The 26,298-nt window shown below is 36.3% G+C and overlaps 1 protein-coding gene across 1 annotated transcript; it reads right to left on the bottom strand.

The window, feature by feature from the left end:
• Positions 1–618: 618 nt before the first annotated feature.
• LOC112563948 (serine/threonine-protein kinase Nek10-like) lies at positions 619–23,456 on the bottom strand. The gene is made up of 32 exons (XM_025238423.1): positions 23,408–23,456; positions 22,330–22,483; positions 21,823–21,889; positions 21,132–21,295; positions 20,705–20,803; positions 20,203–20,329; positions 18,298–18,376; positions 17,998–18,065; positions 17,660–17,739; positions 16,987–17,073; positions 16,500–16,589; positions 15,836–15,970; positions 15,519–15,612; positions 15,245–15,320; positions 14,879–15,030; positions 14,226–14,393; positions 13,740–13,913; positions 13,333–13,474; positions 12,529–12,650; positions 11,890–11,992; positions 11,328–11,406; positions 10,730–10,859; positions 10,246–10,316; positions 9,716–9,865; positions 9,361–9,478; positions 8,836–8,986; positions 7,507–7,725; positions 6,826–7,047; positions 6,418–6,521; positions 5,578–5,688; positions 5,113–5,227; positions 619–4,608 (listed from the first exon to the last, which is right to left on the bottom strand). The coding sequence occupies exons 1-32, from the start codon at positions 23,439–23,441 to the stop codon at positions 4,454–4,456; spliced, it is 3,840 nt and encodes a 1,279-aa protein (XP_025094208.1). The 5' UTR covers positions 23,442–23,456; the 3' UTR covers positions 619–4,453.
• Between the last annotated feature and the right edge of the window lie 2,842 nt (positions 23,457–26,298).

Here is a 26,298-nt window from a genome sequence, read left to right as displayed (position 1 = left end):
AACTTGATGTTGGTAAGAAAGGTTTCAACATTCACCGAATTGATAAGACACAAAATCTTTTCATTGACCATAGATTTATTTCTTTTACAATTCAACATTTTTAATGCACATAATGTGAATACAAATTAAGGCAAATGATACTCAATAAAATCCATAAATTACCCATTTGACTGAAACTATGGACGGAACAAAATTTTAATTAACAGAAACTACAATGCTCAATTTTTACATTAAAAAATTTAATCAAAATATAATTGCTGGATAGCACGAGGCATAGTGGAATGTGTGGACCACCCAGCTTCTCTAAGTTACTTTATAACTGTTAAGGTATTAGCATGGAATGTGACAAATGTTGCACCTTTTAGGTAAAAATAAAAAGAAAAAAACAAACTAGTATAACTGCTCTAACAGAATGTAGATCTGCAGCATAGTAAAGTCAATGCACACTATAAACATCAGGATTGAATAGCTATTCTTGTTTTGTCTGAAAAGTAATAAGCATCTTTATATTGCAGGATACATTCTTTCCCATAATCTGTAATGAAACAAAATGAATTTGTGCTACAGCAGTGCAAGTTCTGGGAGTGTAGTAAGTCAAGGACTTTCAGTGTTTATTGCATTTTATATACATACAGAGGCCACTAAACTGTCAGAGTTTCACTAAAACTATGCTTTTGGTATTTTAAAAACAAGTCTTAAATATAAAAGCAATTTGTTCAAACTCCAAAATCTGAAAGACAAAATTATTTCCTAAGGGAATCATGTAGAACTTATCTTTAGTCAGAACTGTTCACAAGGAATCTGTGATCTTTATTTACAATTTCTATTTTCCTGTTTAAATCAAATCTTATAAAGATTTTTTTGATATTGTAAAAAAGTGACCCCTTTTAGCAGATACAGAAGTAATAAATATTTCTCATATTATTTTAAACTAATTTTGTCTTAGCAATCATTATCAGCAGGCATACACTTCAAAGACTGTTATGATTCATAAAATAACTTTGTCAGTCACTCATATGCATGTGCACATACACACATACACAAAACACATTGATGCACATGAGACTGAAAGTAAGGGACATACTTTGTGCATGCATAAATGCAGACAAATGAATTCACATACCTCTGCATACGCAATATGCATGTTTATGCATGCAAACATACAAATATGCAGATATGCTTTAGTGTCAAATGTATAGTTTAGTAGCTTGGAGAAGTTGGCTACCTACCACAAAGCCATTCATCCTCTCACAAACAAATTACTCTTCCACAAAAAGTTTTCCTTTCTAAACACTAGAAGAAAATTCTCAAATGGAAACATTTCAACCGGTAAAAAAAAATCCTTTGTAGCAGCACAGCTGTCTGCAAATATGTGTAACAAATCCACTTTAGCTTCTATTGCTAGGGGAGCATATATTGTTCTGCTGTGCTCTCCCAATGAATGTCATTACAAATACAATATATGAAGAGTCACAAACTGCCCAAAACAATTTTGAAGGATCCACTTAAGTATCAACTAAGGGTGCCAAATTCTCTCCACTTAAAGCAAGCTTCTCTAACTATCATGGTTTATGAGATTAAGAGAAAAGCTTATGCTTTGAAGCATAGGAAAACTGTTGACATAAATGTACTGAATGTCAACGGCCTATCTGGTAGCAGAAGAACATCAGTTGGACTTGTTAGTTTGTTGGGAAAGTCTGATCTTGTCCCAAGAAATCTATTCTGCATCAAGTGTAAGGGGCTGGAATGCATTATCATTTTATTATTGTTTCTCATTAATTTATTTACAATTTTATAATATATTTAAATAAGAAACATGGTTTCCTTTTTCTTTCTCCCTTCTGAATCTGTTGCAGGCAAATATAACACTATATATAAAAGAAAAAGGCGCTCTATTAAATACTGAGAACAATTTATGTAAAGTGCAGCTGAGTAAAAATGGACGGATTAGAAATGACAAAAAAATCTTTCACACCTGACTTCACCTGTGTAGAAAGAATCTAATATTGCACATGCAAATTTCCTTCTCTCTCTGTACAATTAGCATTCAAAAGTGAAATTACACTCTAATGACTGCAACAAATTCCAGCGATTGCAAGATATGAGATTAAGCTATTCATTTCAGTTTGGCACACAGCCGAAGAAGGCATGAATATCACAAACTGATGTGCCACAAATCCAGCTAATTAGTTCGGTGGTATTATGTATGTAATAAACTTTGTGCTTAGACACATCATGAACAATGTAAACACCTCTGGTGCCAGGAATGCAAACTGTGGTATTTTAATGCAATGCCTTAAAGGCTGAACTTCTACGGCAGAAAAGAATGGTGGAAGAAGGTGAGAAAGCAACTGCAAAGACAACTACTCTAGTGGTCATATTTTGCTAATTGTTTCCATCTAGCCTGACAAGTACCCTCACCTCCCTTCTCTGAGTGGAATCATTCTTTCCCAACGGTTTAAGTTCAGCCTTTAAAACAACCTTCCTATGGTGCCTGGAAAATAATGACCTCACTACTTAATGCATTCATGAGGTCAGTCTCTCCTCTATTCAGTCACCAAAAAACAGGGGAGCAGCCCACAAAAAAATTGGATGCGGGCTGAAATGCTAATGGCATATCCGGAAAATAGTAAATAAATTGGAATGGAAATTATTCATACATTTGCAACATTAAAATCTGTAATTTCTAACAAATATTATTGTCTGATATTTTACAAAACATTGATGGCTCCTATTGTCATAGCTATAACAATGACACAGCTAATTGATATTTTACACAAAACACTGATGACACCATATGAATCACAGTCTGTAATAACAAGATACCACCATTATACCATGAGAAAATGACTTAGTGACTGTACATAATGCCAACGATCACATGTTGAGTTGCACTCATTAATTTTAGCTCCAAAACTGCTTTAAATAAGCATATATTATTCCAACTTCACACAAAGATATGTCTAAAAACATAAATTATAAATTATTGTCTTGACAAAAGCAAATCAAATGGTAAAAAAATAAGCTGCATTTTTATCCTAACAGGAAAACAAATGTTTTTTTAAAAAAAACAAAAAACAAACCCAAACCTGTGCATGAAATAGGTTCCTGTAGAAACAAAATGTGTACTATAATGGTGCTGATGTTTCTTGCATGTTTAAGTCATTTCATTTGTACTTAAATCTGGCACCAGTTTTTCACCTCTTTAAAATGAAATAAAAATCCTTCAACTCATCCTTCACTGTTCCAAACTAAAGTATGCATTGTCAAATAGCAAGTATTTCTTTACTAAAAACATTCTTATCATTTAGAATATGCTGCTGGCTTTATCCATCAAGAAACGAAAAACTAGCAGGTTCAGTGAGTCAGACTGGTGTACTGCAAAAATAAGCCTTGGTTTCTATGAAAAACTGCCTTTTCACCATTTGATTTACTCAAGCCCAAGAACATTTACCTACAATATCACCTCAAAAATAATAACAACATTAATGAATAACATTAACTCACAACGCTCACAACAAATTGCTATATGGATTGATTCTAATAGTGGACGGCAATAATTTGTGCATATTTACAGTTTCTTCTAAGCCAGAACAGACAATTGTTTAAAAAAAAAATCAGTGAACTCTTTTCATCTGATTTCACTGTCCTTTTCAAAATTAAAAAAAAATTAAAGCAGACATAACAAAATTGTTTCACTCAGTGCAGTGAGATCTATCCAGACGATTCCATGTAAATGAAGATAATCTGATTCACACAAGACAACCTCTTCTATATGGCGGTACTGACCAGCTATCTGAGCCTATACACATCTTTGTTGTGCAGTCAAATGTGAGGAAATTAAGACCTTAAACACTGTGCAATTCACACACACTGCACACTTGTGAAACAATACATTAAAGATAATGTACTCAGAAAGTGTGATGTGAAAAACAGTAAATTTCATGTTCATTGTGTTCAGTAAACAGTCTATATAAAAATTATGATAGCAAAATATGTCACTCAATAAATTTTTATAGACACAGCAGGAATGTTTAGCGAAGTATACTGAAAACATCTAGTAAACAATGCAGGCTTGGATTTGCATTACACTGGATGAGCCAAGTGCTGAAATGAGCTAAAGATGCTGCCGTCTCAACTATGGAATGCTCCCAAAGCAATGTGCAAATCTGTGTAATTCTTGATTTTTGCAATAAAACTATCTATGATTTATAAAATAATATTACTCATTCTGTGGTTGGTTTTCACAGTAGTCACCTTAGCAACACAATAATCAGCCCCTGATTCTAATCATGTTGACCTTATTCAGGGACCATTGAAATAGCAGACAGTTTTCTTCATTTTTTTCATTGGAAAACTTAAAGTTTTCCACTCATGCACTCCTCAGGAACCATGTCACATCTAGTCCTTGCATTATCAGAAAACTTTCGTCTTGGTATATGGTTTGTCACTGTCAGGTGGGAGAAAGACTGTGTGGTGTCCTGTGTTCATCTGAGCCTTTGTGCTGGTCATAGTAACCACACTGTACTAATGTGTCCTCAATAACAGACTGCATATGCTCATATGTGATGCCCACATCTTTATAGTCTGGATCATAATCACCTGTCACTGTTGAAATAAATCAAACACTTTGACTTAGAAATCCATTTATTTTATTTTTCCCTTCATGCTTAAAAAAAAATGAACTGGGAATTGCAACAAGTGCTACTTGCTGGAGATACTTTCTAACACTGGTTTTTAACATCTGTGTATCAAAGTAGTTTTATATGATTTACATTTTTTTTTTAGTGTATTAGATAATATCCAGCTGATAAAAATTCTGATTATGTGTCAGATATTGCAAGGGCTGCTATGTAGAAACAACAGCAAAGTTTACAGTCCTACTTAAGAAATTAGGAATATAAATGTACCATTATATTTGGGGGTCTAAACACTATGAAATGAAAAGAATCGATGAACATTACAGGTGCTAGTTTGACTGTATCTGGACACTTTTGTGTTTCTTTTTCAGCTTGTTCAGGGCTATTAAAGCCAGAAATGATCGATTTAATGTTTATGGAACACAAAGAATAATCTGTAACAGGCACATTTCATATGAACAGCTTTGCTTACCAGGCTTGTCAGGATCAAATCCACAGATATCTTGCTCCCTTGTGGACTGGCCTCTCTTATAAAAATCAGGGAGGGTAAGGTCAAGGTCAATGATTTCTTGTGACCCTTGAATAAGCTGCAGTTGACAGTTAAGTTAATTACAATCATAGGATATTTGAGTAAACTCATTGTCATGAAACGAATAGACTTTCAAGAATTATAATGGTAAGGACAAAGTTATATGTCTGTAGAGTGCTGTAATCTCCTGAACCCTGCTGGAACTTTTACTTTCACAGAAACATGTACATAAACATATCTTGTCAGATATCTTGTCTTGTTGAGTCCAGTATTGTTGATGATTATGGTGCATATTTCAGATTATTGATTATCAATGTTGTTTGCCATCCTCACCCAATACTGTTTTAAGTCAAATGTGACCTCCTAATAACATTTATAACAAAACTGAACACTTCCAAACATTCCTACCTTTCGAAGCTCAGACTTGAGGTTGACTGCAGTACTTTTAGTGGAGAAAAGAGCCCGTTTATACTGCTCTATCATGAAGCGATTTGAATTGGGCTCCAGCGTGGGTGGGAGCTGAAACAGATACATTTCAAATATATTTATTTTACAAGTTATATTTAAAGCTGAAACTTGTGGCCATATTTTACAGCAGTGTGATGCTCAGATCAAGTACACCACTAAAGAATCCTACCGATCAATCATATTGAATCAAAAACACATTTATTGCTCTTTTTCTTAGATGTGTGTGAAGTTCAGATGAGGTATTTTCAATGTTTGTACTGTTTAGACAAGATATCTAAGATCAATCTTTAATTTTTGCCACCATTTGTTTCCAAATCAAACCTCGTACTTTTGCAATCCATGAAACATAAAGGACTTAAGTTCTCTTTTCTGTTTGCTTGAACCATAATTTACAATCTAGTACTCCACTAGAGAAAATGGAAAGTTTAGTGGTTAAAACAGATCTAAACCCAAAGAGGTGTATGCTACCTAATTAAATATCCATGAGACATAGCATGCTTTTCCAAGTTGACTCAGCTGTGAAATGAGTGCCTGACTCCCTAAAGGGTTGGGGAAGGTATGGCAGTGATGAAGAAGAGATAGGCAATGCCATCACAAATTAAAGCTAGCCCAAAGACAAGTTGGGTATCTAGTAACTCACTTCCTGATGAATAAAAGGTCACAGGGACTTACCTTTACCTGTATCATATTACTGCATTTAATCATAACTCAGATTAACTTTGCCCATCAGTTCAGTTTATTCCTGTAAAATAAATATAAAATATTCTGAATATATCTGACCTGAGTAATGTACACAATCTTATGCAGCTGGTGTAACATTTGCAGAATTGGATCACTGATTTCTCGCAGCCGGTTTGGGCTTATTGTCAGCATTGCTACATTTTCTGAAAGGAAGAGGAAAGGGAGTACAATCAATGAGGCATAAATGACCATTCAGCAATAATAAAACTTATCTGAATGCAGAAATAAATATTAAAACTATACAAATGAAACTTTCTTTAAAAAACAGCACAAAATGTGTTACAGTATAACAATTATTTATACAAGTCTTTCAAAAAACTGCTTGCTAAAACAGTGGACTATAACCATCAACATAACTTCATAATGCAGGCAGCAGGCACATTTACAGCCTCTTATTCTGATACAGGATCTTAATTTTCTGCTGAGGCACGAAGTGAATGAACTTACTGCAGCGTGAATCCATACGCTTTGGGTTGTGGACGGACAGAAGAGAACTGTCAGAGCTTTGCGAGCGATAAATGTACTGACGGGATGTAGGACCTTCCAGTCTGGCCGTTAGTAGATGCTCCAGCAGCAATGTGCCTGTAGGAGATGGACCACTGCCATGGGACTGACTGGCATTCGGGGAAGGGTCACCAGAGCTTAGACCAGAATCCCGGCTGGTTTTGGCTTTAGAATAATTCCAAATAATTTCAATTAATTGCATGCCAGAAAAAAGCATAAAGGTATTCAATTATTAAAGGTGACAGTAAACTAAAAGTTTAAGATTAGACTAAAAAAAATAAAATCACTGAATTGTGAAGAAAAAAATTACTGGTTAATGTGCACCAGGAAAAAAGATGTGAAAATAGACACGCTTCAAAAGAAGGTTTCTAGCCAATGGACTCAATAGATTTCTCTTTTTGTCATCATGACAGCAACATATTTACTCTATCATGTCTTCTTGCAACAACACAAACCCATCTATTACCTCAAACATATAAATACTTGAAAACACATTGATCTACTTAACACAACCACATAAATTTGTCATAAAATTAATAATAAATGGTCCCTAAATGAAACATTTCAATTAGTTAAAAAAAAAAAAAAAACTACTAAATGTAGGCAAAGGCAATTACTACACACCTGCCTGAGGAATATCCACTACAAGTGGGGATAATGCACATCTTCTGGTGGTTCGCCGTCGGACAGTCTTCAAAAGTTTTGGTGAACTAGGTGGGGGACTCTGAGGTGCTGCAGGGCTTGGCCGTGAAGTCCTCTGGCCAACAGACCGGACACTGCCTGCACTGCTTTCACGACTTTCACTGCCACTGCTAGGGTAACTATCTTCATCAGTGGTGCCACCTAAAATATGCCACCATAAAAACCAACTATATGATGCAAAGATATAAAGTGTACAATATTTTGAAGCTAAACAAGAAGGTGACATGGCCCTCTTGAGGTGATGCAAAGCTGACATCATCTGATCTTTTCATCACTCTTCACTTTGACTGGCAATTCAGAAAATGATCTAAGACTGCAAAAATTGTTGTCAGGGATCATGTGCAAAACAGAATATCACATAGTCCGGAACAAGGGTTATCACCCCTGACTGTGTTGTAGTAAGCACGAGCTGTCGCTTTCGGACGTCTATCAGTATGAATGTGATGAGAGTGATTCATCAATCATCATCCACCATCAATAATCATCCATCAATCATCATCAATCCTCCATCCTCATCATCATCGTAACTGTCAGTGAAAGAATAATTTAGAATCCTAAATTTTGGTTAGAATTCTTGATGCTGGAAAAATTGTTTCAACAAATAGTAGACTTAAAATTCATTTTATTGTGCGAGTGGGATATTCACTGAGGCATAAACGTTTCAGGAATTAGCAGGGAGGAGGTAAAGTGATCAGAGTGAAGATCGCCCTATCAACTGAGACCTGAGTGTTTTGGTGTTGGCCACAGAATAAAAAAGTCATGTCGTTGTCTCCATCACTCTGTCGTGTCTGTATAACCAGCACCAGCTGTCAGGTAGTCTCCATCAGCTGGAGGCGTCTGCTATAGGATTATCGTGTGAAGCCCATAGACAAGTCTTGTGATTTGTAGCGAGAAAGAATGTGTGTGGATACATGTGTGCATCATGGTGTGTCTCTAAAACATATTCATGAAAGCTAGTTCTTTAGACTTAAGTTTCTTTAGAAGTGACTCATTAACTGCTATTATACTAAGCAACAGTGAAGGTGTGCTTGGCAAGGCATGTTACCAAACTTTTAATCAAAATACCTATAACGAACAAGATCTAAAAGTTTTGCATGTGACAGCCCTAACATGCTTAGAATTAAAAGACAAAGTATTATAAGAATGTCAATTAATACTTTGGGAAATATCTGTAGCTTTCAGACTGTTAGAAGTCTTTGGCACTACAAATAAAATGCTATGTCCTCAGTTAATATTGGAAGGGTTACTGACCTCGATCACTGCTGCTCCGCTCCTCTCCTAACACAATATTGGTTAACGACACAGCCACGTTATGAGATGGCCCTGTATCTCCAGCCATGCTGCATTTTCCAGGTGACATTCCAGGAGAGTCAGTAAACACTGCATCATTATCATCCACATCCTGCAGACAGGACACAACATTAAACTACCACTATCAAGGCAAATCTGTCTTACACATCAGAAGAAATATTTATTGATAACCTGAATTTGTTACACCAACAATACTGGCACGATACAGCATAAATATTTTAACATACTGCTGTATATTCCTTGATACAGAGCTGTTTTGTTGCTCCTGTTGTGATCATGCTTCTGTTCATGAGCACACATGACACACATCACTCACACAAGCATTCACACAAAGGGTTAAAAAAAATGGAATTATTTTATTATTGTTTAAATCACAATATCTTAACTTTGTCCTATATCTGTCAACAAGATACATATTACTGAAAATAAAGAATAAATTTACTAAAGAAATTTTCCTTCGCGTACCCTGAATCCCTGAGCACCATCACTGCCTGAGAGACTAAGTAAGTGGTCATAGCTCTGTTGTGATGCAAGAAATAGCCGATGGTAGCCCTGCATACTGCGGTTTGCCTCACAAAAATGTCTGAAAATTACACAGCCACAACTGTTTTAAATGTCATGTACAAGGACGATTAAAAAACTGATCATTAACCAAGTAAAATATATTTTTTCCCAGACAAAGTCTGAGAATCTTAGATTTGTAGTCACTTTGTTAAAAGTTATCCTAAAATTAGAAATAAACAGAGCAACAATAATTAAGAAATTAATGTACATTTATGTACTGTATCTCTACATAAGATTTTACTGATTACACTCTTACTTTTGAGTGCGTTTGCGCTCACGGTCCAACTTGCGTTGCAGGCCTGCCTGCGTTATGCGCAGATTGTCAATGTACACAAGTATCAGGTCTGTCAATTTTCCACTCAACTCTAGAACATCTGGTCTTGCTTCTGGTGACACCGTCAGACAACTGTGCGAAAAGCAAGAATACTTCATCAAGCACTCTCAGGTTATAAAACATGTAGCTCAGTTTCTTCATAACTGCAATGGGGGCATTTTAACAAGCAGTGGACAAATTGCTGTAATGCTGCTTGTGGCAGTTTATGTTTGTAACTCCTAGTCTAAACCTTATAAATGAATTTCTAATAGTAACATGTTTAATGGATATAGTAGGCACTACTGACTACATAATGAATAAAATGTATGGTTTGAGGTGACCCATCAGACACTGGAAAGAAATTACTAAGAAGTTACACAAATAAATTAAAGACATTCCAATGTCAGGCCACTTTGCATTCAGTTATTTCTCAGAACAGTGTGATACATTTTTAAAGGCTCTTTAGATCTTACCTTCTCACTGTGTTGGTGAGTCTTTCTGAGTACAATCCATCAGGTATGGGTTTATATTCTGAAGCAACTATCTGTTACAAGCAAAAATGATTGTTAAATCTTAGACTAGTCAACAAGTTTTAAAAGAGACAAATTCTGAGAACAGTAATTTTGTTGGCTGATCATATTCAGTCCACTTTTGTCCCGTGCTGTTTACTGAGACTTTGTTTATTTCATACACATGAATTTTATGGGTTTCAATAGCGTGGTTAATAGTAGTTAATCTTGTTTTGAGATACACAACTCACTCCTTGAAAAACAAACATGGAGAAGTTAAAAAAGTAGCAATCATGCACAGCAAATGTCAATTTTGGGAGCTCAAGGCTTATAAGGAGTAACAGATCTAGATGGTCATATCTTACTTTATTCAGAAAAATGTCACAGATAATACATCTACTGTACAAATTTTCCTTAGGGCTTTACTTGCAACTCAAACCTCTAGTACCTTTTTAACTAAGGTCAGCATGTTATTAGAGAAGAAGGGTGGTTCTAGTGTTGCCATCTGGTACAAGATGCAGCCCAGTGCCCAGATGTCTGCTTTCTCACCATAGGGTTGGTTCTGCACAATCTCTGGGCTTGAATGGCATAAAAGTACAAAAATTTACATTATTAGGATCAAAGTGTTTTCTTGTTCAAAACTATCTCTCAATGTCCACCACCAATTTTATTCTATTCTCAAAACAGACTGTGAAGATTGTACTTCTGTAACAGGAAATATTTGAAAAAGAACCTTAACTTCCACCAGGATAAACTTTACACAGATATTGGATAAAATGTGCTTGGATATAAAAGGAGCTGTAGGTTATGAATTATTTAACCTTGAAAGCTTCACAGAAAAAAAGCTGAACTGATACTAGCTGACACAATACAAGTGCAATTCAAAACAAAGGTCAGCAAATCATCAGTTCACACAGAGGATGATACACAGAATTTTCAAAAAGAAAAATAATGATAGTAACAGAGAGAGAGAGAAGTGTGTATTAAGATGAATCTGGCTTTTCCACAACAAAAAAAAAAAAAAAAGACAATGGCATTTAACTCACCATGAATAGAGTATGGTGCCAACAATGGATGTCATTTTACTGCAGTCACTACGTTTCTGCTTGGCAAGTCCAAAGTCCGCTGAACAAGTAGGGAAGAGAGCAACATAACTATATAAATCATGAACATAACTAGTGGAATGTAAACCAAAAAAAGCAATTTTTAAAACCTCAAAGAGAACAGCACATTACCCTATTGTGATGTCTGAATTTTTCGTCAGCATACTGGAGTTAGCATAAGGCAAGTAGTATTTTATTTATAACGTGTCTAAAGCAGTTTATGAAAGTGTGGCAAACAAGCTGTGTTTTGAACCTAGTTATGATAAGTCACTCATTCAAATAGTCATTAACGCTCTACTCCTTAGAGTGATTAACTGACATTGCAAACATGCAATACTTTTCATTTAAAACTTTTAATAATGAGCTTTTAATCCACTGATGAGGCTTGTGAATGGTTATAATTAAAAGACAGGACAAAGGTAGAAACAGAGAAGGAGAATGAGGTTAAATGGAGAATGAGGGGTGGGATGGAGGAAGAAAGCGAAAAAGTGAAAAGACTACTTACTGATTGTGACTTTATCATTTTCACCCAGCATTATATTGTTAGGGGTGAGGTCCCGGTGCACAATTCCTTTTTCTTTATGAAGGTAGCGCAGAGCCAGTATAAGCTGGAAACATTATTCAGAGATAGTTTAAAACATTTTATGTAATAACCTGGAAAACATTATGCTTGACATTATATAAAATGTTCATATTCTTATTTGCTTGTGGCTTAACTAAACATGGAAACAATTAACTGTACACAGTGAAACTATCATTTAAAAGCCAGAATTGTGTCTGAGATTTATTTGGTAGTAATGTGTTTAAACTAAAGGAGAGGTCTAAAAGTTTGTTTTGCCTGCACCTTCTATTTTAATATCATTTCAGTCTCTCTGTGACATCATATACCTTACATGTGTTCTATTTTGATATCATTTCAGTCTCTCTGTTTGTGACATCATGGATAAAAAAGAACCTAAAATTAAAGAGTTTAGGAAACAACACAGAAAAAGAGTTTCAGCAATCAAGAAAATCTATCTACGCTGTCTAGAATCAGTCTTCCAATATAAATGTATTATTTTAGAAGTGCTTTGGAAAAAATAAAATCATCACAACCAACAATATTTATGCTCTTTCCTTTAAATGAACATCTGTAAAGACTGACCTGGAGAAAAATATTCCAAATGCGATGTTCTTCAAACTTTGTTAGCTTTTCTTTAAGTGAATGGAAATGATCTGCAAGGGTGGCACCCTCAATAAGCTCCATCACAATGTAAAGACGATCATCTGACAAAGACAATAGTACTCCTGAAATTACTGAAAGACTAATCATATTCTGCATGAACAATGTTTCGTGAAATGAACATTTCTAATTAACAGAATTTATATTATATTTAATATAGAATTAAAAATTTTTAAGAATTTAAAAAGTAAACAGTAGTAGCCATAAAGGAAGCAAGCACAAGAAGTATGCCTTGTCTAGAGTAACATAGAAGCTGTAAACCCTCAATAAAGTGCAATGCAAAGCATGGGAAATCATCCAGCAGGCCTTAAACCAGCAAGCCTCTGCTTCACATTTGAATGCATTAACTACTGAGCTTTACTGCCTCCACACTTAAGAATTTAGGGATATATTAGTGTCAAGGGCTATGTGTTCCAATGGCATAGTTTTTATACCTACCCTTATAAATCCCCTAAATTAACAAATGTTTTCTCAGCACCTAGCTTTCTTGAGTGTATACACCCAATCAATGCATGTAAGATTCTTAAAGAAAGTTCTTGAAATGTGAGACAAGCCATGAACTAGAAATTAAAATCCAGTGCATAAGGAATCTATTATAGGTATAGGAAAAAAGGTGCAGCCTATGCTCCACTGGGGGTGAATAGGAATAAGAAATGAAGAAAAGAAAAAAAAGGAGGGTACTAAATATTTCATAAACAGTGTTGGAAACAAAAAAAGCAGACTTACTTTCTTCAAATGTCTTGTGATAGCGTACAACGTTTGGATGCTTCAGTGACTCCTTCATAATTCTTAATTCATTAGTGATCTCACCCACACTCTGTGCCTTCTCACGTGCATTTTTACCAAAAGCAGGATTTTGCAGGTTCAGCTGTCAACACGCATTATTAGAAAAATTACAAACATCAATCTAAGAGTCTGGTGTCCCCAGGCACACATTACAAGCTTACCTTTAAATCAACTGAGAGACTCCAATGGTAACATCATATTAAGAAAGCTCAGTTGAATGAAAAGATCATCTTCACCATATTCACTCTTGTCAACAGGTTAAGGTGACAAGTCAAACAAAAGTCAAGGCTAAAAAGACCAGTTAGATGTAACTGCTGCTTAGCAGAGATTTAAAGACCAAAATTTACCTCCTTCATGGCAAGGAAAGATGACCGAGCAGTACACCGACGAACTTTATACACTGATCCGAATGCCCCTGTGCCCAGAAGCTCAAAAACAGCATACTCCCCAATGTAGTGGTTGGGTTTGCAGCACTGATTTAGACCCTGAATGTTCTCACGAATTTCATCCAAAACATTTTCCTGTGCACAGAGATCAATGAAGTCTGCACATAAAATTCTTTCAACACTAAATGTTTTCAACATATGCATGAAAAAGATTGTTCTCTGCTCTTCATCCTCAGTCACCCTCACCTCTACCACCTGAGTTTACAAAGTGTAATCAGGCAAAATAGTCTAACTAAAGTTTATTTTTGTAAGAACAACAGTTATTGCATTACTGTGCACTATATAAAATTGAGAAACTTTGTGACTCGCAAATCCATTTTAATATCAATTTTGTTATATAAGGAATGTAAAGGATCTCATCATGTACTGATAAACAAAATTTCTTACTGGAAGACTGTTGAGTTTCTCCACAAGAGGAGCATATGCACTGAGGTTCTTGTTGTAGTGGCCAACATCAATAAACATTTCAAACAATTCTGCAGGAAAAACCTGCTTGAACATGCGCCTGTTTCTCTCCATGCTGAACAAGAAGCGAAGAGCACGAAACGCATTTGTCTGCAAATGATTTAAAATTTTTAATATTACATAAACATTCAATAATGAATTATAATGTGTGCATTATAACTGCTTATTTAAGCTTAACTATGCTAAAATTATTTTTCTTGAAATGTTACATAATTCACAAAAAAATTCATTATTTTTCCAAACCAGATGTATTTTTTATAGCATTCTGCTAGCGTGAAATTTCCCATCCGGCAGCAATATACACCCAACCATCAATCTTGATAACACCTGTTCCTACTTATTTAATAGTGAAGTTTGAGGCTGGACTCACTCTGGATTCTGTTTCACTGATGAGAGATACTAGCGCATGTATGCACCTTGCTGATTTCCAGCTGTTGATCTTGATGTAATAAAATGCTCTAACCCCACCTTCCTTTTTAACTCTATGTGTCATCTAAAATCTTGTTAAAGAGAAGAAAACAGGATAATTTAGCAGCCCTTCAATTTCCTAACAAGATGAAATACCTCCAACAGACCTGGAGCTTCTTGGCAAGTTTGCGTTCACGCTCTTTTAATGTAGGAGGCGGAGGAAGTACTAACATTCCAAGTACATACATGCCATTGGCCTGAACAATCTGCTGAGCATTTGTGTCATTCAGTACCAATTCAGTAAGCACAACACAGCAGGCTGAGGAAAAACCAAAAAGAGCTTCTGTCAGCATGAACTGATCTTTGCATGCCATGAGGTCTAAGGGTGGACAAAATTGAATTGTTTTTTTCCCATGGTTAGAAACATTTTCTCAGGCAAAACCAGAGACAGGAATTACATTCTATAATCATAGTGATACACATATTCTGAGCAACAGAACAAACAACTACTGAGAAATGACTGAGGACCTCACCTGATTTTAAATGGTATTGTTGCTCTACCAGCTCTCCTACAAACAGAATAAGATCATAAGTAGCAGAAGAAAAGATCTAAGAACAGCAATAAAAAAAAAAACTGTAAACTTTTAGGAAATGGGAAAGTATTTTTGATGAAACAGCAAATTTATTGTTCAGTATTCATGTCAAACAGAGTGCCAAGACAAGCTTTTCCAATTCTCCCACCCACTGAAAAAAGTCCTGCCCTATTCTATAAAATAGAGATTAAGAGATAAGTACACAGTAACTCACATCCTCGGGAGTAGGGTGGGTCTGACCATTTGTTCCAGTTCCCGATATTGCACCTGTGCTGACATCTGTCCGCTCTGTTACAAATTTTTGCTCCCTGTGAGATCGAAGGTAACACAAAATTATGCACGGAATTACAAATTCAGTTCATTTGTGACTATCCTTTTCAGTTCCTAAGTAGTCTGTAGCCATTTACTCCCTAGTGTCAAGAGTATGGGCAAGTTATATATAGTTCTGTATTAAATGAAAGTTGTAAAGCATACTCTACATCTGCTTCATTCATCTCTTTTGGAGTAGAAAAGTAAGGGAAGACAACTCACTGCAGCAAGGCAAGAAGCAGAGGAATGGCACCAATCTGTCTCATGAGAGCACAGCAGTCAGGGTCATCCATACAAAGATACACCAGACACCAAACGATGTGAAAGAGAAGTTGTACATTCTCACTGTGTAGCTGACTGCACACATTAATGCAGACTGAAAGTTGTACATGGAGCCAAATGTACATCCAAGAAATGCAAGCAGGATACAAAAGTCAAGTTAAAACACATCTCAAGAGAACTGCTAAATTGGTCATGATACAAATAATCTATCTCAAAATATTAAATGCTCTAAGATTTGTGAGGGAAAAAAATTGATCAAATGGCTTCATTGCCTTAGATAAAGTAAGAATGTTACTTTTAGAATATTTTGATGAATCAATGTGCATGCTGCCATCAAATTACTCTGATAAGAAAATGTGAAAAAAAAAATCATACTCCAGTTATATGATGCATAACTTTTAACGAACATTTCAGTAAAATATGAAAAACACATTTTGTTAAGGATCTAATTGATGATGACGATAAAAAACGTCTGCTGTTGCAGATTTTCATCAGCTGACAAAATATGAATCTGTGTTAAGGCACTAAGACCAGTCATGAGCTACATGTGAAATAATTCCATCATATGCACCTTGATAACATTTTAGTTACTTGTGGAACTGACCTGAGGAGAACAGCTGCTCCTTCATATTGTTTGACTAAATCTCTGCTCTGAGCATCAGTGCATAGACACTGCAGTAACTTTGCTGCCAGTCTGAAAAATACAACAGATCATGTTTTCCTTCAAAGTCAACATATCTATGAAGATGAAGCTGATTTGGTAACTCAGTAGTTTGTTACATTTTTTGATAAAGGAAAAGAAACATTTATAATTACATTTAATAAAATCCACTGGAATGATGCAGAACAAAAATAACATAGTACCAAAAAAGAAATAAAAACTGTGCCAAGTGTCACTCCTGTGAAGAGATCAAAGACAAAACACACAGCTTAATCACGCTTCAATGTGATCATAGCTAGATAACATTCTAATTCTTCATGTTTTAAATGTGTGCTAAACCTTGAGGTGAGTGCATACAACAAATGAATGCCAATCTTTTGCATATATCTAAAAAACTAATGATTAGCAGGATTATAGCAGTTTCACTCACTTTTTAGAAATAGTGTCATACTCCTGTATTATTCTCAACAATATATGGATTGAGTTTAATTCTCCTATCAGCTGTCGTGGTCTGGGGCTGCACATTGAAAGGAAATGTGGTTAAAAAGACTGGATTAAGGCTAATAAATTGGTTAATAAAACTAAACATCTATAAAAAGTAGTTAAACAATCTAAATCTAATGACACTTCAATGTTAAGCTCAAAATTATTTTCAAATGACTATGTTTAGCTGTGTTTAGTTTTGTAGAAGACAGTTATTTTTAAAAGTCCAAATGAATATTTCATTTGCAACATATAAACCTTCCAACATAATTAAAACATTCTCTACTACTTTTATGAAATAACCCAAACCAAGGATCTTCTGATGCTACAAGTCTATGCTAACATTCTGTACATCTTGAACTGGCTGCAACCTTCGTGTATGACATTAGTAACATCACACCCTCTTGGGTTTTGAAGTTTAGTGACTCCACATGCACTTTTCACATCCTGCACCTTCCTTAAAAATCCTTAACAAAATTCTATTTGTGATTTTTTGAGACAAACTGCTGACAGCAAAATGTTCTCTTCACTTAAAAGCAGCTTTGAACTTAACTTTGTAAGTACCCTTAAAAGTTCACGGTTTTTTTGTTTTGCTTTTTTTTTTAGGAAAAAAGGTTTACCTTTGTGCTAGTCTGATCAGAGCATGCAGGCAGCAGTGGAGGACAAAAACATCATTGGCTGAGAGTAGCAAAACCAGGGACTGCAACAATTATAATGCTCTGTTCACTAATTCCTTCTGTTCCTTTGATACATCTTTTCAATAGTTCTGTTCTACTTTTGAAAGCATTTTGAATCATTTAATTGAAAACTTTCATGCAATGGAACCCAAAGGAGACTTTGTGCACATCAGGTCTACTGCCATGTCAAAAAAATAACCCAGAATGATAAAAATGGAGAAAATGCTACAGAATAAGGTATGATATCTTGGAATAAAATCAAAATGTTATTTTTCCCGTACCTTATGTGCATTACAGGCAACCAGCCATTCTCTCTGCTCTTCTACAGCTGATAGTTTTTGAAACATACCTGATTGAAGGAAAAAAAGGAAAATTTTAAGAACTGCACACATCCTCAAAAGACGATACTCAAGACATGACATTTAAGTAATTCTGCCAATTACTGATTACATTACTTCACTCTTGCCAAAACTTCCATCATTACAGTGACATGAACATGCTTCTATTACCACTATTGACCTGCTAGAAATATGTTCATAAAATTTATTTTTTAAAAACCCCAGATTTTCAAATCAACATACTTGTCATTTCTTTCAAGATATCCTTGGAGTACGGGCCGTCTGCTGATGACAGATAGCTGTTTGTGACATTCTGGAAATACTGTGGAAGGAAAAATGGTGCAGAAAAGAACATTATTTTGAAAACAAAAAAGTCATGTAAGAGCTACAGCCTTTCAAGAAGTGGATAAATATATTGAGTTGAACTGACTGCTCATTGATTAATAAATTTGGTCATTTTATATTTGTCATTTTAATTCTCTCTATTTCTAACTGCTGCTGGTATACTACAGGTACACTAATACTGGTGCTGGTCTCCAACACCCTTACAAAACTACTGCTGCTGGTCAGCTGCACTAATACTTCTGAACAGCGCATTATTTGTACACTAATACTGGTGCTGATCTACAACATAATACTGGTGCCACTAATACTGCTTCCATGAGTTCCTGACAATGAAGATTAATGGAACTGCAGTCCAATAAGGTACAGGGGTCCTCAAAGCTCTGTTCCTGGGTCTCTTTTATTCAACAGCTTGGTTTCACCGTCCACCACTTGGGCCTGTAGTATCATATGTATGCTGATGATACACAGTTGCTAGCAGTTGACCCCAGTTCCAGCCGGTCAGCACTACCATACAGCACACTGTAGCTTCTATGAAAGCTTTGATGTACATCAATTAATTGAAAATGAATGACAACAAAGCTGAGGTCCTTCCAATACCATATGCAAATAAACTGAAATATGTGCCATTCTCTACGCTCTGTATTTTCTTTGGGGTTAATATTTCTCTTTCCCAGACTGTCCAGAATCTTGGTGTTACTGTCAACACAACATTATGCCTTGAATCTCACATGTTTAGTCAGTAAGTCCATCTTCCTTGAGCTTCACAGGATTAGTCACATCTAATCCTTCTTATATATTTCTGTTACCAAAAAGCTCAAGGCTGCTTTTGTGTTATCTTGGCAAGATTATCGCAACTCTCAATTTGTCAATCTTCCTAACTGCTTACTGGACAAACTTCAAAGGGCTCAGAATAATGCTACTTATATTGTCTTCTGAAGGTGAAAAGTGCACTCTGCTACACCATTCCTCTGCACGCTTCACTGGCTACCAGCCCAAACTTGCATTGATTACAAGATTGCCACACTGTGCCACCATTGTCCTCATGGCCTTGCCCTACCGGAGCTACTGGCTGGTGCCTTACCAAGTCAGTATCTTCAGTCTGCTTGATTTGCCTTTTTCTCTGTGCCATGCATCAGACTGAGATATCTGGCAGACACTCCTTTTCCTTCTAAGGCCCAAACACAGGGAATTCTCTTTCCCTTTCTCTTTAAATGTGTCTACATTCAAAGCCTTCAAATCCAGCCTCAAAATGCATCTCTTAAAGAACATCTTTCATCATCAAGAGCACTCTTCTGCCCACTTCTTAATTTATGCATTTATATTTATATTTTTTTTGTTATGGTATCAACTGTTTGCTAACACTTATGTTTCTTGTATTCGTAACTGTCCGTTTGTTTGTAGTCTTTCGTGTGCAGCCCATTTAACTCTCATCCATGCAGTAAAATGAGCTTTACAGATTCCATTATTATTATTACAATCAGCTGGTTTTACAATTAAGCAATAAAGACCAAAAGCCAGCACCAGTAGCAAATGACACATCGCTGAATATAATCTGAAAATAATCAAAAACTATTTCTCATTACTTTATTTGCTAATTTTTAACAAACAAACCAAAGATACACTCAAATCTTTATTCTTCTGAAAAATATACATGGAATGACTAGTTCTAGAAGTTTTGAGATTTGTTATCTAATCAAAGAAGGACCCTATTCGCTTGCTGCAGAATTGCTAGAAAATATTTAGCTTAAAAGACTTTTAAAAGGACCCTGCAACAAAACTGGATAACACACTAATTATAATTACCTCTGACAATGACTTGATCCCCTCAAACTGAAAGAAGAGCTTTTGAAATTCCTCATCTCTCATCAAAATTCGCAAGCAGACCAACACTCGTAACACATTTTCTGGTGGGGCTTGGGTTAGCCAGTCCCTAAAAGAAAATAAAACCAAACAAAACACAAATAATAAATTAAAATGTAATAACTACAGTTGAGAAGATATAATTATAATGGAAATTTACTGTTCATCCTCCAACATTTTTGAGTGTGACAGCCACAAGTATTCAATAAATACTAACCAAATTCAGGATTAATGACCTACAATCTATTTCATTTTATCCCTCAAGTAGGTAACTGCATGTAACATGCACTTACATACACACACGCTCACAGGTTAATTGATTAGCTGAATTTTATGCCATGCCAGTGACTAAGGCTATATTATGGCACTTGAACTCACAGAGAGAAACAACAAAAGCAGAGGAGAATAAGGGGAAAGTAAAGGGGAGAAAAAGGACTGTACTTGCTTTGAACAAAGGCGTTTCTTTGTGAGGCAGGAAAATATATCACAAAACAGTTTGCGGTGAGAATTGGTTGAGAAGTTCCTTTCACTTTTGTAGTGTAAGCTGAAACAAACACAAGCATTGCTTATGCTGTCAAATTGGCACACTTGTCTGCTGCAAAAATGGAACATGTAATGGGTGTACTCTTTTTTTAACATACATCATTTTCAGTTGCACATATAAATGTTTATCAAAAATTAATAGTGTTGTGTTTATTGTATGGTAACAACTAAATCAACAAAAAAAAAAAAAGGGAGAAAAAATCTCTCAACATATCCTAAACAATTCTGAAATGGAAACGATAACATCACAGAATGTTATTTTTATCAAAGAAATCTTGAGTAATTCTAAGGATTCTGAAAGGTAAACTTTTTTTTATGAAATGCTGTACCTGAAATTCTGCAATAAGACAGCTTCATCTAACTGATTCTGCTGTGCAGTGGAGCAGGTCTGTTTGAGGGACTGATCTACACATTGTGGTGACTGCCTGGGAACAGCGGCTCTTCTTACAGATTGCAGAAGTGATGGAAGATGGGTATTTTGGCTCTGCTGTTTCTAAATTAAAAGCAATAATAATACAATTAGTGTTGTGAGTGCGTAAGTGGGTAATTGCATGAGTGAAAAGGTGTGCAAATGCTTGTAAAACATGTATGCATGCGTTGTTGAAGGATTTTGATGTATGAGTGGATGCATAGTGTAGTCACTGTGGAATTGTGTATATAAGTACACAAGTTTATGCACAAAAGAAATCACACTTTGATAGACTGTTCCTCTTTTGCCAAATAGATTTTCTTCTAGTTTATCCTACACGCAAATGTACTCAGTAAACAACAAAGAAATGATATAAGGAATTTTACAATAAATAAAACTGATTTTCTACTTCATTGTTACAGACCTTATCAGCTCTGTTCCTTTCAAATACATAAGATTTAAGCTGCTCGCAAATGGCAAAATGGCAAAATGGCAAAATATCAATGTCTGCTTACTAGCTTACACATCAACAAAAGGATAACAAAAGCATGAATGATCTAGCTTAGTGATCAAGATATGATATAAAACTAAAGTTCCTAACAGGCACATACCTGCTGTTTGCTGACTTGCACGTGTGAATTTAAGACACTCAGCAACAGGCTTAAATCTCTGGCCTCCCTGCATAATCAAACATCATTGATCTGACATACCTCTTATGAATATTGCATTCTGACTGATGAGGATTGTTATAATCAATAGGATCTTTCAGCAGAAAGAAAAGCAATCACGAAAGAATAATGATACCAACTAGTATATATATACAGTAAGACTGTTTTGATTTAAAAAAATATTTCTGTTGGTACAGAAAATGCATTAACTGATCTTAAATGAAGAAGAAAATGAACCGGCAATTTTAGTTTTAATTCTAGTTAACACCAGTGAAGATTTTGAAAAAGGGAAAACTTAAAACTGGAGCTGGAGGTAATAAACAAACTAAAATGCTTAAAACCTAAAAACTGTTCCTTCCCACTCATTTGATATACCTGTTCTTTCACTTCAACTCATTCCTACCCCAAAAAGAGAAAAGAAGCAACTCAGTATTTTCTAATGAAACTCACTGATCAGGGCTCTGCAGGTTCTCCCTGTCTTGGCCAGGCATGGTTAGATGGACGGAAAGGGACAAGGGCAGGTAATGCAGGTATGCACTACCTACATTGCAGTGTTCTTTACATTTGAAGCTCACATCACTGATAAATCTCCTCGAAACAAAACCTAAACAGGAAACAATTTATTATGAATTTGGTCTGGAACATAATCATACTCAGATTCTTACATATAAAAAGCATTGGCCTCAATAAATAGCCTTTATTTCCAATGCTCTGGATCAACTCTCTCATTCTCTATTGTTAGCAAAACATAAAGATATCTCCATTCTTAATTAAATATATATAATTAACACCATAGAATATTTATGGCTACAAATGATCATAATTATAATCAGGCTCAAATGCAAGATCTATGAAATGAAAAACTAAAAAACAGGTGTAAACATATTCTTCATTGACATTCAAAGTAAACCTGTTTTTTGCCATCAAAATGATATCAGCTGACACAAACGCCAACTATTTCAATGCTACAACAGCTAGGTGGACAATGCAAATTAAAGATAAGGCCTAAAACGCCTTTATCAGGCTGTTTATTTTCACCTGTTCAAACTCGACCAGTGTCACTGCAACGACCACAAGTGGCCTGCAGTAGTAAGGCTACATATGTGCACCGCTGCACGGTACACTCTGTGCATCAATATTCTTCACATCATATACACTTCACCGGTCTCCGAAGAAGACAATTTACAATTAAGAATTAATATTACAAAGTGTAATTTAGTATCAGCGGTGAAGTGCCGAATTCATCACTAAATTTTGTCTGATGTTTCATACACTGGTGACAAAAGTCTTACGTGTTGATAGAACCTGTTCAGTCTAGCACTATTGAGCAATAACACCGTCTACATACACTCTACACACTTTTTTTTTCCCAGTCGCTACTGACGCCAAACCTGCAGCCACCGCATCAGCAGTTTCACGAAAAACCAGCGCGGAAAATTAAAATAAAAACGCGGATCCCAAGAAAAAACATAAACGATAGAGAAAATTAACTGTAAATATCATACCTGAGCTTCTCTACAAACCCTACCGAAAATTTCCTGGCACTGTGCCTGCACTTGCATATTCCTGCAAGCCGAATGTCACGTCCAATCACCGATGGCCTTTGACGATCCACTTGACCAATCAACAGGCCTCTGACAAAACTTAAAGGACGCGAGCCACGCAGAGTTGTCTCTCATGTGATACCCGTCGCACGGTGCACGGAACACGCACGGACAGGATTGGACTCGACCGGCCGACAGACCGAGCAGCCACCCAAGCTTTCAGGGTTTTGCTTTGTTGTTCCCGTCAAGTGCGATCGCCGTCTCCGCAGACCACTACGTGTCTACACGCCCTTACCTGACCGAAGCCAGGAATTCAATTTCGCGCATGCACGACACAAGATATCCCTATATTAGGGGTCACTGACAAAAAGTGGTTCACATGAATTTTGCAGACAAATCTGGCACTGGAAGGTGGGATCGAATGAGAGTAAAATATGATCCTCACGCGAGCCTACGTGTGCCTCGACATGCGTCCGTGCATGTGTGAAAAAGCAAATGGTGAGAAGGGAGGAGTGGGAAGGAACCTATGGTGTTTATATATATAGTTTTTACAAAGTTTTTGAGTTTTCATGTCGTCGTAGGATATGTAGAAATCGATTTTCAGATTAACAGAATGACAAGACGCACTTTTTTCGCATCCGACTTTCCAAGCGTTCTGAGTGGTGGAAGGTACGGTACGTGCGTCTTCTCTCAGCACATGTGTGGCTGGAGAGTACAGCTACAAGGACTCAATCAATACTTGTCCAAATTACACACGTTCATCGGTGCTAGCAAACCCTATTATCCCTATTAGGCCACAGAATGCGCAAACCACTCCACCTGATCTCCACATAAGCAAGATAAACTATGATTCAACATTTTCACATTCCCTTCCCTGCTCCCCACCAAGTGTTTTTTTTTTTTTTTAAGTTCACTATGCACTTTCATTAGAGAGAAGAGAATATCAACTGTGGATATATGGAAAATAAAGGGTTTATGACAGCAACTACGAACAATGAGGGAAGAATTACCCACTTCACATTTTGCAGCCCACTCATATTTAGAGAGTATAATTTTGAGTTTTGCCTTGCCCCTTCAGTGTCTGCATTAGCCTCTGTGTGCTATATATATATATGTCATAAATCATGTCAGCAAGTCAAAGTCTTTATAAAAAAAGTGTAAAAAAGGTTGCCTTAATCACTGGGATACAGATACTAGCAAACTAAGGTGACCACTTCTTCGAAGACAGGTCTCAGGTGACGCAGCAGTGCGTCAGCCGTTTAATCAACATTCACATTATTCGACCCAGGTGGAGTAGTAGTATAAACTGTATTTGATAACATTCTAAGAACAGAATGTGGTTATCGATCGCGTGTGCACCGCTTGAATGGACAACCGACGTCAAGGCGGGAAATCTCTGGCACTGACGTCAACAGCTGTTTATCGTGGTCCCTGTTCGTAAACAACCGTTAGACATGTAAGATATGTCGTTAACGCCGAGTGACTTTTGCGATTCACAAGAGCAAAATTCTCCAAAAAAATATAGAGAGAGAGACAGGGTGTCCTGAAAGTATATAGGGGAATTCACTAATTAAGCATTAAAATCGGATAAAGCTGCAACGACAGGTTCAACAAAGATCAAGCTAACAGTTTAGAGGGTAAAAGTGCAAAACTTTGTAAAAACGACAAACTTCGATAAAATGGTCAGAGTTAGCCCTGTCTAAGTCAAATACCACTGTTCGCAATCACGATTAATATGAGTTATGTGTGTGTGTGTGTGTGATATATATTTACATATAATATTTGCCGAAGTTGAAACAGCGTCTTACGTCAAAACGGAAAAAAAGACCTGAGCAGAATAGAAAAACAAATTGATAAGAGGTATAAATCATCGATTTTGTTTATTCGTATTTCAAAATCATACCTATTATTTTATATCTTTTATAGAGGCGAAGAAGTACAAAGGAGGTCATGCAGGCGTCTCTCACTTGATCTCGTCAGGCGAGGTTTGAGACGGGTCATGGGGTCGTTCAAACAAGCTGGTGACATTAAGCCAGCACCGACCGGCGTGGTGTTTACAAATATGTCACAGAAAGAAAGAGGTCAGGCTGTGTTCGAAAAGCGCTTGCTTGACATCACTACAATGAGGTGTCATGTGGTCATGGGGTCAGAATTCCTCGTAGGAAAAACTGAGCTTCGTGTTCAGCCCCTTCACGGGACTGGCCGTCAGGAGTTTTCTCTCGCTACTTGCCTTAAGTCTCCTCCAAAACGTCATAATCATTGTTCCCCAGCCTTCTCCCCATTTAAAGTTGAAGTAGTTTCCTTACTAACAAACCAAGAACAAGCCGAGAGAAAAATAGAGAAGTTATGTCACATCCTCCTTAATTGCTCCGTTTTGTTATTACAGGTCAACGGATGGACACTAGCGTTAGTGCGTTACCAGTGCGGTGCAATATGCTTTCCCCGGTCGACTCACCTGTCGGGAATGGGCACCTGACTCCACAAAGGGCTGAGGAAGGTAAGGGAGAGATGGACCCCGCCCTCGCATAAAGCTTGTCCCGAGAAAAGTGAGGTTTCTAATACTTCACTCCCAACATAAAAAAAGGGGGGGGGGGAACGACGGTTACTTTTTAGTATTTTTACCTGTTCAATCAGTTTCTTGCTCCTCCACAAATATACTTCAAAAGCACATTTAGAAAAAAATAACTAGAAAAAATGCGAAAAACTGTTTAAAAGACGTGAAAAGGAAAAATTAAACGGTACTTGGACAAAAGTGCACCATTCATTTTTTACAGCCATTTACAATGAATATTCAGGATACAACAAACATTATACAACAGACGATCAAGAGAAAACTCATACTACGCTTCAGTCATATATCCATAAGCTAAAACAG

This window comes from Pomacea canaliculata, linkage group LG5 (genome assembly GCF_003073045.1).
Source record: "Pomacea canaliculata isolate SZHN2017 linkage group LG5, ASM307304v1, whole genome shotgun sequence".
NCBI classification, from domain to species: Eukaryota; Metazoa; Mollusca; class Gastropoda; order Architaenioglossa; family Ampullariidae; genus Pomacea; species Pomacea canaliculata.
Note: the sequence above shows the minus strand (reverse complement) of the source record. Positions and strands in the feature narration are given on the sequence as shown.

What these genes read in the sequence shown, in the direction of transcription:
- LOC112563948 (XM_025238423.1), bottom strand. Translation starts at nt 23,441, where the DNA reads ATGCAAGTGCAGGCACAGTGCCAGGAAATTTTCG. An exon ending in AAATGATAAAGTCACAATCA is followed by an intron (nt 11,407 to 11,889) that starts GTAAGTAGTCTT and finishes CTACTTGTTCAG; the next exon opens with CGGACTTTGGACTTGCCAAG. An exon ending in AGTGGATATTCCTCAGGCAG is followed by an intron (nt 7,048 to 7,506) that starts GTGTGTAGTAAT and finishes ATTATTCTAAAG; the next exon opens with CCAAAACCAGCCGGGATTCT.